The 11,214-nt window shown below is 53.2% G+C and overlaps 1 protein-coding gene across 1 annotated transcript; it reads right to left on the reverse strand.

Moving 5' to 3' along the window:
- Positions 1-7,278: 7,278 nt before the first annotated feature.
- Positions 7,279-11,179, reverse strand: BCL2L10 (BCL2 like 10). Its single transcript, XM_058846615.1, has 2 exons — positions 10,682-11,179; positions 7,279-8,441 (listed from the first exon to the last, which is right to left on the reverse strand). Exons 1-2 carry the CDS (start codon positions 11,081-11,083, stop codon positions 8,310-8,312), a joined length of 534 nt encoding a protein of 177 aa, XP_058702598.1. The 5' UTR covers positions 11,084-11,179; the 3' UTR covers positions 7,279-8,309.
- Between the last annotated feature and the right edge of the window lie 35 nt (positions 11,180-11,214).

Raw genomic sequence — 11,214 nt, forward strand, 5'->3', positions numbered from 1 at the left:
ACTGCATGCCGGGCCAGACCAAGGGATTTGGCATAAGAACCCCTCCCACAGCAAAACAGGCACTCACTGTGATCAAGTTTAGCTCAGTGGACAGTGCTTACTCCCAAACAAAAGCTGAGCACACAGCCTTACTCGGGACAGCTCCTAGGCTGCGGGCACCTGAAGGCTTATGTTGACCTTGTAAGGAAACCAGTGCCAGCCAGGGACCCCATGTCAGCCCCCTCCCAAACACCCAGCTCTGCTGGGATGAACAGCTCATTACTGTGTGCAGTGCACAGCTCTGCGGCCTCCAGCAGCCGCGCCAAGGGGACGCGGCCGCAGCCGTGCAAGGTCAAAGGCGTGAGGGCTCTGCTCAGTGGGAAACCACCACCATGAGGCTTTCAGAAGTTCAGCTAGACAGAAGAACTGTCAGCAGGGGGAAAAGGGCAGCTGCTGGTCCTGCCAGTAAAAGCAAAAAAAAAAGGAGAAATCAGCCCACCACGGCTTCCGATCGGATGTGACAGCACTGTCTGAGGTCCTCAGCAAACCAAGTCTGTGTTGCAAGTGCAGCAGGAGACCCAGGAGCTCCCAAGTGAGGGGAAGTGGAGAGCTCCAGGGGTGTGGGGAGGGGAGCCACCTAAAGCACTCCTGAATCTGCACTAACCCACAGGCAGCGCTCCATGCCTGCTCACACACACCTTGGGAGGCAGCCCAGGTCCTGGTTACATGTGTGCCACAGCCCTGTCCATGCTCAGCCTGTCCTGGCAGCCTTCCCTGGCACCCCAACAAGGGGTGGGTTTTTCCAAGAAAACCAGAGACAGATTGTTCTGTATAGCTGGAGAAACTAGGAGCCTCTAGCAGCCCTGGGCTGGCCAGGGAAGATGGCTACAGGCAGCCTGTTCCCAAACTGAGCAAAGTGTTCCCACCAGGCCCCCCACACCCTTGGAATAATTCCGTTTTTGTGGAATCCAGTCACTTTAAAAAAAAAGCAAAAGCAACACAGAAAACCCTTCCCCAGGCCTGCAGCAATATTTTGTCTGTAAATAATCTAGAGAGCAAGGTCACATTCCCAAGTGAGCACAGGGGAGGGTGGGCAGGGGGCAGAGGGGGATGCGGAACAGGGAATGCACAACCCCCAGCCCTGGGCACAGCCAGGCTGGGGACTAGGGGAGAGCAGGAAAAAGGGGCTGGGGGAGGAGGCAGAGCAGAAAAGGGTGCTAGGGGTAAGAGGCAAGGTGATTTCACCTTTCTTTCACCAGCTGTCCCTGAAGCAGGGATAAACGCCACCTCCATCCTCCCACACGTCACCCCTGGCAGGATGGCGTGTGGCACAGAGCTGTGCGGGCCTGCTGAGGTGCCTGCTGAGCGGGGAGCATCCTGCACCGCTGAAGCATGGCTGTGATGATGGATCCACGAGCAGTCCCAGGGAAGCTGTGACCGTCCTGCCCAGTGCTCCCTGCAGGGATGGCACAGCTGTGCCAGCCCCGACACCCCTGGAACTCGCTGAGTTTGTGCCCAAGGCGCTGAAGGCTTTCCTGGATTGCTGCTGGAGCGGGCTCTCGGTGGCAGCTCCAGCATGGCCCCAGTAGTGCCCGCAGCTGCTGGCCTGGCCACAGCACCCAGCTTCAGCCTGCAAAGGGTGGTTCCCCAGGAGAGTGGGGATGGGGCTCTCGCCCAGCTCTGCCAGCCCGGGCAGCTCAAAGCCCTGTGCCAGGAAGGGGAGCAGGGGCACTCTGAGAAACCACCCACAGCCTGGATCGAGCATGGAGCAGATGGCAGAACAAACAGCGCCGGGATTTCTGTTTCACATAATCTTTTGCCCTGCTCACACCCACGCTTAACCTTTTCCTCCCATGGAGCAGGACTTCACTTGGAAAAAACGAGCAGGAAACCTGGAAGGGTTTCAGAGTGGCAGGTGTTCTGCTCTGAACATCACCAAGGACAATACACAAGACGCCAGATGATTTTTCTTTTCTTTAAAAACAGACAGAGGCAAGATTTGTGCTGTTTTGTGCTTTTTTCAAAAGAGTTTATGAGTAATTATTTTTCGTTTTTCTAGATGAGGGGAAGTGTGATGCTGCTGTGGCAGAGAGCTGCCTATAGGACTGGCAGTGAGAACACTTCAGGATGACAGGCTCTTCATGCCACAGCCGTGAGTGCCCTGTGCTGAGCAGCAGCCCTGGCAGGAGGGATGCTCGGGCTGGGACTGCCAGTCAGGCACGGCAGGTCTATGTCCTTCAAGGCATGTAGGTGTTTGGGGAAAAAAAGAAAAGAAGAAAAAAAAAAACCAAAATATTCAAGCCTTGCACATTTTACAGACTATTAAGAGCCAGAAAGCTCAGGGGTTTCTGTGGAATTTTGGAATGGAAACCACTTACTGACTGGCTGACCACAGGTCAAGGCTTCCACAGCAGGCAGTGGCTGTGCAAAAGCCCCACACCCCTGTCACAGGGACACTGTCACAGCCCAGTGGTGCTCCTTTGCATGAGGCTGTGTGAGGATCCAGCACAGCCTGGGCAGAAATCCAGCCCCTCCTCGCCAGCACTGGCACCTGCCTGGAAACATCACCAATCCAGCCTAGGTATGAAATGCTCAGGGAACCTCATCACTTGTAGGCTCCCAGTATAATTAGGTTCCACATTTAAATCTCTGCTGGATATCAGGAAACAAGCATTTGCCTTGCCTGTCAAGCACCATCAGCTCCCAGCTGCCACTGATCACGCCAGCACTGTTTTACAAGGTTATTTTACACACGACTGGTGGAATTTGTTCTCGCTCATGCATCAAAATCATTAGAGAGTCATCCAACCACCACCCAGCCAGTACAGCACCTGTATGGCCACTCCTGCACAGGCCTGTGCTTGGCACTAAGAGGCAGCCATGCCCATGCTGCCAGGGGCAGCACAGCACTGGGTACACCCAGCAGGGCCATGCTTCCAGCAGGCAGGAGCTCTGGGGGCACATCCTCTGCCTAAGGAGAGTGGGGAAAGCCCCAGGCTGGCAGGGACACAAAGCAGCCACATCCAGTCAGAGGAGCAGGAGGGTCCAGCCTGTGTGCCAGGAGGTTGGGTGATGAGAGAGCTTTTGCTGGCAGTTCCCAGACAGAGAGAGGAGTTATCAATGTCTGCCCTGAACCAACTCCTCACCAGAGCCACATGGCTCTGCCTGTATTTTAGGAGTTCCCAATGAGCTCATCATAGAGCTTCATAATTAACGTTTCAAAAATAATTACAACAGTCTGGGATTCTCCTGAAGACAATAATAGCTATAAGGAAGAAGCCAACCAGCCATTAGCAAGCACACTACAAACAGTGCTCTCTCCCCAGCCTTTGATGAAGCTAAATGGTTTTGCCTTTTACTATTATGCATTGCAAATTAAAAGTGCCAGCAAGAACTCCTGGCTTTGGTGTCAGGCTGCAGAGCAGGCTGCCTAGAGCGGACTCCAGATGCCATGTCCAGGCCCCCCGAGGTGCAATGCAGCACAGAAATCTCCCCTGTGCTTAGACTGAACCAGGCCACCCTTCCTCACACACCCTCTTAAGGGTATAAGCCACATTTGATAACAAAAAAAGACAGTACCAGATGCTGTGAGCAGGGTGTGGGGTTCCTGCTGTTACTCACCATGTGCTGAGCTGTTCAGAGACAAACAAAAGAGCGGGTTGGGTCAAACACAAGAACTCCCTCAAGTGAACTGTCAGAATCATTAGAGATTCAATCCAGCAAGCACTAACTTTCTGCAGTGTCTACAGTGGCTCTGCACACAGACACATTTCCAGTGCCCTGCACTGCAGTCTCTTACTACAGACCTCCACAGATTCACTCATCCCCATGGCCAGTGTGGCCCCAGCTGAATTAAAGCACTCATTTTAACAGGTTTAATTCTTAACTGAAATAAATGTGCAACACACACCAGCTTGGGTGAACATCCAGAAACCGTGGCAACTATCAGTTCCAGGCTGTAGTGCTAGAAACTTACCACAGGCTGGGCAGGAGCACATAGCCTGCTTGAAAAGATTCTGACAATGAAAGCCAGGTCCTCTCTTCCACCTCTCATTTGAATTAAACAAATAGACCAAGCCCAGGCAGAGAAAAAATCCAACAAAATGATCTCATTAGTTCAGAGAGAGTTGATTTTTAGACTTCCTGCATTTGACTTCAAGTAAATCAGGATTTTATGTTTTTATTTTTAACTCTGTTCTCATTTAAAAACTTCAGTTAGTGACAGGATAATTGTTAACAGTTTGAAGATAACATTTAGAAGTATTCCTAATAATGGCAGTATTTAAGAAGAAATTACAATGACACTTTTTAAACCTCAAAGCAAGTAATTTCCCAGCTGTGCCTGCTCTCCCCACACAGCATTTTGTCCTGGGAAGGACAACCCAGCTCGAGTCTGGTACGGAAAGCAGCCGGAGAAACAGAAGTGAAACCCAGAAGTTTGTTTTCATTATCTAAACAGAATGAGCACAAGAAGTGAAATTATGTGAATAAATGCTTTGCACTTGACCTTTTTTCTTTTCAGTGATTCTCTGGGGGGCTTTTTGGCCATCCAATTGCTAAGTCACTTGTAACAGGGCTCTTCTGTCCTGCCCAGGCTTGGGTACCACCCTGCAGTGTGCATGGGCAGAAAAGGACACAGCACCAGCACCAATTCCTCCAGCGAGACGTGCCAGACCAGATTTTTTGCATACCACAGCAAAGCAGCTCACCAACTGCCATGCAACCATCCTGCAACTCACGTTTTCTGAGCTCTAACAGTGCCTCATTTTTTCCAAGTCAAAGAGAAACCCACTGGCCAGTTCAGTGCTCATAAGAAGACTGATGGGGAAATTGCTTTTTCCTTTAATGAGCAGCTGGGCTGCTGCAACAGCACTGCAGCCTTGGCCCGTGGTTCCAGTGGATGCCCCTTCAGAAGGGAACTGCGTAGGGAGCAGGTGCAGTGCCAGCAGATAACACTGACAGCTCCAGTGAGAACACTATGAGCACCTCTATGGACTGGGAACACCGAATTCCCCATCCCTCAGCCCTGCAAAGGTCTTCATACACAGCACAGCAGGGAAGACTCCAAACACAAGTATGAGCAGCCAGGTGATGGAAGAGCCCTGCCAGCACCCTCTCTCCTCTCATTTTCCCTCAAATGCAAGATCCTGCCAGCACTCAGTGGGGCCCCTGCAGCAATTACCATGTGCTAATCTTCAGACAGGATGAGCCTGCTGCATCCACCACAGGCCCAGGAAGTACAACAGTGCCAGAGAGCCAAAAGCTGCCGTGAGGATTAGACACAGCCTTGTACTGAAACACCACCTACTCCCCTTCTGCATTTAAAGGAAGGAACAGCAGCCTCTTGCTTCCCCTTTTGAGGGAGTAAAGCGGATGAGCAGCAGTGTGTTTCAATTGAGAAACACATTACTTCATTGAGACAAACTGTCAGGCTGAAACCGAAATAAATTTTTTTAAAAACATCAGAAGTCATGCAAATGTAAGCTAGTCTGAACTGCCCTGAAATCAATGGGGCTCCAGTGATGTAAGTCCTGCTCTTCAACCCTACATTCCCAGGTCAGCAGAGAGCAGCTCAGGGAGCATGGCTCTGGCTAGGAGGGGTAGTTACCCCTTGTGCCAGGTTCCACAGCCTGGGCTGTGCCCCCTGCTCTCAGGGGACTGAGCACAGGCTCCCAGCAGGCACCAGAACAGCCTGGCTCCAGGCAGTATTGTCACCCACTGCAGAGCTGCACTGCAGCCTTCTGACTCAGCCTTGCAGCTTTCCTGGCTCTTAGAAAGCCCACTCCCAGCTTGTCCTGGGCCAAGACAGACTAGAAGATGCTCTTCAAGCTGCACCTGAACAGGTCAGGTTTGCACCAAAAGCTGCTGTGACTTTGGTTAAAGGACATTTCCAGGCTGGGCTTGTTGGGGTTTTTTTTCACTCTTCCAGAGCACACTGTAAAAGCCAGCATAAATATCCTCTCTGCTATTGTTTTTGTGGGGCCTGCCAGATCAGATTACACTGAAAATCAAGATACAGATATTTTATCTTTGTTCTGTTTGGCACAGGAGAGACATTTGACCTCTGTTTAGAGCATTTCTTGCCCTGTCATTCCCCATGCTTTTCATCATATATCCCTAAGCATCCCATTTTAGAAACTACTTTCAGTTCCCAGGGCCAACCAGCTGACTCCCACTGTGGACAAAGCTTCAGGCACAGCCCAGAGCACTCAGCTGCCACACGCAAGCGTCATCCCTGCAGGAACTTGAGAGAGGAACTGAGCACAGGCCTGCCCCACAGACTCCCAATCCTTCTGCTGCGAGGGGGCAAGCTGGAGTTTAGAGAACTGGAAGCTGGAGAACAAGCAGACATTTATTCAGAGCCAGCAGCATGAGGGGGAGGACCACCAGCTCCTTCCTGCCTCCGCGGGACTTCCCGTCCCTGAATGTCCCTTTTTGTCCTTCTCCCCACATCTGTGGCCAGCCAGGACAAGGCTGCTCTGTCCAACGAGCCCGTGGCCACTGCACGCCTGCCCCAGGACCCAGTGGCAGCAGAAGGAGAAGCAGGGTGGCCACTGCCAGGCACGGTGATGCTGACCTGGCTGCCAGGCTGAGCTTTCCCAAGAGGAAGTCAGCTGCCCACCAGGTGCTCTTCCCACCAAGGGGAACCTCTCAAAGGGCAGAGCTGGGGGCCCACAGGCAGCCGGGGAGGGAGGCTGAACAATGGACTTGCAGCATTTACCAGGCATCAGAGCCCCCAGCATGGAGACCGGGGCATAAGACCTCTTAAAAGAGTAAAGCCCAACATCCTCAACAATTACAGCTGCTCAATAGGACTAATCCAAGAAGGTTGAACTCCACCGACACATTGCACAGTTGTCATCGTAACATGTATCAGAAACTTCAGTTTCAGTAAAAAAGCATGCATGTGTGAGAGGGGCAGCAGCAAGTCTTGGCAGGGAAGAAACAAGAGCTCTGTCATTCTCTACAAGCAGGAGCAGCTCTTGGAGGAGCCTGACTGCACCCAGCTATGTTAGTAAACTTTGGAAAGCTTTGGCCTACAAAACCACCAGGCTGTTTCCAGTCCCCAGGGTGAGGATGGACCTTCAGGGTGGGGTTTTCCCCTCAGGCTGTGTTAGCACTAGTTGGGACTGCAGGGCTGCATTGAAGACTGGTATCAAACTGCTCTGGTGCTGCACAAGTCCTCATCTCAGGTCAAAGCACCAGCAGTACAGTGAATATAAGCTGATACATCCAGGTAACCACCAAAACACTCACTGTCTGAGCACCAGCACACAGCCGATCTAATAATCAGAAAGGTTTTTTAAAATAAAAATATTTAACATTTATTCACCTTTTAAGTCACCATAGCAAAATTGTACACGTTGTGAGTAACCCAGGAACATTATTAAAAAGCTATCAGAAACATAAGGCAATTTGTACAACCATTGAAAGAAATACACAGCATTTTGAAAACAGAGTGAAATATTACTCAAACAAGACAACGCTTGATACGCACTAGAGTGACAAGAACCAGCATTAAGTTTTAAACAAAAATAAAGATGTCATGGCTACAAGTATTATACAGTGATAAATACTTCAAAAATATATTAAGATATATGGAAATTCTCACTTTGTATGGGAAATCCAGAGAAATTCCAGCCTTCACTGGATTTCAATATACCAATTAAGGTTTAATATTTAAATTCTTTTCCTTTCAGTAGGAACCAGTACTGCAGCCATTACTGTCCTGTATCAATACTTACCTTCTTGTAGTGTAATGAATTCAGCCTTATGTTACATTAAGCCCTAATGCTTCTTGCATCACAGGCACCAATTGCTCTAAATCAACAAATGAGTTGCCTTTTGATTACAAGTGCTGTGCACCACATTTGAAGCCATAAACCACGTTAGATCACAGTCAATGTTCGCCCACTTTACAGCATTAATGAACGCGGGTTCCAAGACTTGCCTCCACGTAAATAAGACGTCTTGAACAGAGGGGTTTAGTAGCAAGCCCACCATGTTTTCCTAGCATAACATCAAGCACTCAGAAGTTACAGTACATGAACCATGCTAAAGTTTAGGTTACACCTTCAAAAGAGAAAGTCCAGAGGATGTTTGGAGACAACAGGATTTGAAGACGCACAAATAGTGCTCTAGGTACACATTTGTTTGTGCTGTTACTGGGTAGCGAGTGAAGCAGTTTATAGCCAAGGTGAGGCAGTTTTCTGTGCCAGTTTAAAAATATAGACTTTTTCTTAGAGGGTCTGTGCTATAGAAAATAAAGTGAAATCTGGTAAATTGTCAGTTTTGAGAGTACTTTCCCACGGCAAGATCCATTCGTGGGCCTACCGCACCAAGAGAAAAGCCAATCCTGCCATGCCGATGCCCGCCGCAGCTGCCATGATGGCATTGCCGATGGTGCTGCTCTGCTCGGCCGCCTCGGAGCCGTGTTTGCCGAAGAAGCGACAGAAGCCATCCTGCAACAGCAACAGAAAGGACATTGAGTTGCTTAGCTCGCACTTAACTGGATTTCTTTAACAAGCCTTTGAGCAGTTTCATCCTCCCAGCTCAGCCTCCATCAGCTGCAGAAGTCTCTATTTCAATCATCAAAGTCTAAACCCACTGCCTTGGGCACAGGCAAAAACATTTGTGAGAGCCTTTGCACAAGGCAACTGCAAGGAGTAGCTACAAGTGTTTGTATACTTCCCTCAACAGACAATTGGAACACTTCCTACTGAGATGCTCAATGTGTCATTACATACTTTTGCCCCTTTTAGGCAAGTTTCTGATGGAAATTACCAGCATTGTTCCTCCTAATTTAAGTTTCAGAAAGCATCTAAAACACAGGATATGGAAATTTCCACTTTTAAGACAAGAGCCCAAAGCCAGTCCCATCTCGGTGGACGTGGGATTGATTACACAGTCTCTTGGAAGGGCCGGGTGGACACTGCTCAGAGCTGACCTATGACAGAGCAAAGCTGGCAGCTGCTCTCCCAGATCATTGTGATAATCAGAAGTGGCAGCAATACAACTCCAGATGGTCGTGTTTGAACTCTGCTCCACAGATGTCTATGTAAACAAGTTATACTCTTAATTTCTTCCGGAACTTTGTTCTTTACACTTTGATTTGTGCGAATAGGCAATATGATTTTGCAGATTTTGCCAAGTGACAGTGTATGCTGCAGCCAACCACACTGTTCTGACTGGCCAGATGGACCAGTGACCACTGGAAAACCAAGTTCATTTTGGTCTCTGGAAAAGTCAACGAAACCAGTGGCTACTTCCCCTCCTTTCTATTTTTAGTGCTTATTTGTACTGACATAAAATATTCCACTAGGACTGGAAATAGGAAACGAGCAGTTCTGTGGGATAGCTGACATTTTGTTCAGAAACACAGGCACCGATGCCTTAAAAGCTGTACCTTCAAGCGTGCATCTCGAGGGGCAAAATGCCCACATCTTCCTCCCCAGGCCCGACCCGACCGACTTCGGGACAGACAGGAACAAGAGCCGCAGGTCGGGAGGGTGGGTGCCTTAATACACAGATGTACTTAAGAACAAGCACAGGTTTGTGCTCGCACCTGGAAAGCACCTGTGCCAGCCTGCTCGCCGAAATCCCCAGGCTGTGGACATGATGGGAAGGCAAATCTCACTCCCTCACCCAGCAGCATCACTCCTGCGGTATCGGGAGGCTGCATCCCAACGGGATCTGGCTGTGCTGCAGCACTGGGCACCCGCAGGCACCCCAGTGGCCCAGCGCCTACCCACCCGTGTGGCGATGGCCAGCAGGGCCCGGGGACACCCAGAGCGTGTGGCGATGGCCAGCAGTGCCCGGGACACCCAGAGCGTGTGGCGATGGCCAGCAGTGCCCGGGACACAGAGCGTGTGGCGATGGCCAGCAGTGCCCGGGACACAGAGCGTGTGGCGATGGCCAGCAGTGCCCGGGACACAGAGCGTGTGGCGATGGCCAGCAGTGCCTGGGACACCCAGAGCGTGTGGCGATGGCCAGCAATGCCCGGGGACACCCAGAGCGTGTGGCGATGGCCAGCAATGCCCGGGGTCACCCAGAGCGTGTGGCGATGGCCAGCAATGCCCGGGACACCCAGAGCATGTGGCGATGGCCAGCAGTGCCTGGGACACCCAGAGCGTGTGGCGATGGCCAGCAATGCCCGGGGACACCCAGAGCGTGTGGCGATGGCCAGCAATGCCCGGGGACACCCAGAGCGTGTGGCGATGGCCAGCAGTGCCCGGGACACCCAGAGCGTGTGGCGATGGCCAGCAGTGCCCGGGACACCCAGAGCGTGTGGCGATGGCCAGCAGTGCCCGGGACACCCAGAGCGTGTGGCGATGGCCAGCAGTGCCCGGGACACAGAGCGTGTGGCGATGGCCAGCAGTGCCCGGGACACAGAGCGTGTGGCGATGGCCAGCAATGCCCGGGGACACCCAGAGCGTGTGGCGATGGCCAGCAGTGCCCGGGACACAGAGCGTGTGGCGATGGCCAGCAGTGCCCGGGACACAGAGCGTGTGGCGATGGCCAGCAGCCCCCCGGACACACCGCGCGGCTGCCGCGGACGCCCATCGCCGGCAGCGACACGGGCACGTCTCCCCCCGGGACGAGCCGCTGCGCGGAGCCGGGGACTGCCCTGCCCCGCTAACCGGGGAGGGAGCGAGGGTCCCGGCACTCGCCCCAGGCCGCTCCCCGCCCTGTTCCCGCTCACCCATCCGCCGTGCGCCTCCAGCCACTCGCCGCGCTCCTCGGCCAGGTAGGCGGCCAGGTGGGCGGCCAGGCAGCGCGGCCCGTCGCCGCAGCCCCGCTCGGCCAGCGCGGCCGCCAGCGTGCCGGCGAACACCACGAGCGCCAGCAGCCGGCCCCAGTTGAGGCCGCCGTCAGCCTCCAGCTGCGCCGCCACCCTTCCCAGCAGCGCGGCCGCCTCCCGCGGCTCGGCCCGCGCCAGCGGCGCGCAGGAGCGGAAGAAGGGCCGCTCCTGCCGCTCCAGCTCGGCCGCCGCCCGCCGCAACGCGGCCGCCGTGGGGCTGGGGGGCAGCGCGGCGCCGCCGCCGCGGTGCTGGAAGTAATCCTCCAGCAGCAGCGCCGTCTCCTCCTTCAGAGAGCGCGGCATGGCGGCTGCCCACGGCGGCGGCCCCGCAGCAGCAGCTGCCGCCGACTAAGAGGCGGGGCGGCCCCTCGGCCCGGCCCGGCCCGGCCCAGCCCGGCCCGCCCCGGGCGCTCCCCTCCTCCGGGGCGGGGCCA

This window comes from Poecile atricapillus, chromosome 11 (assembly GCF_030490865.1).
Source record: "Poecile atricapillus isolate bPoeAtr1 chromosome 11, bPoeAtr1.hap1, whole genome shotgun sequence".
Classification (NCBI taxonomy): domain Eukaryota; kingdom Metazoa; phylum Chordata; class Aves; order Passeriformes; family Paridae; genus Poecile; species Poecile atricapillus.

Bases quoted from the DNA above. Each gene is read 5' to 3' on its own strand.
- BCL2L10 (XM_058846615.1), bottom strand. From the start codon at position 11,083: ATGCCGCGCTCTCTGAAGGAGGAGACGGCGCTGCTGCTGGAGGATTAC. The intron at 8,442-10,681 runs GTGAGCGGGAAC...TTGCTGTTGCAG, and splicing joins TGGAGGCGCACGGCGGATGG to GATGGCTTCTGTCGCTTCTT.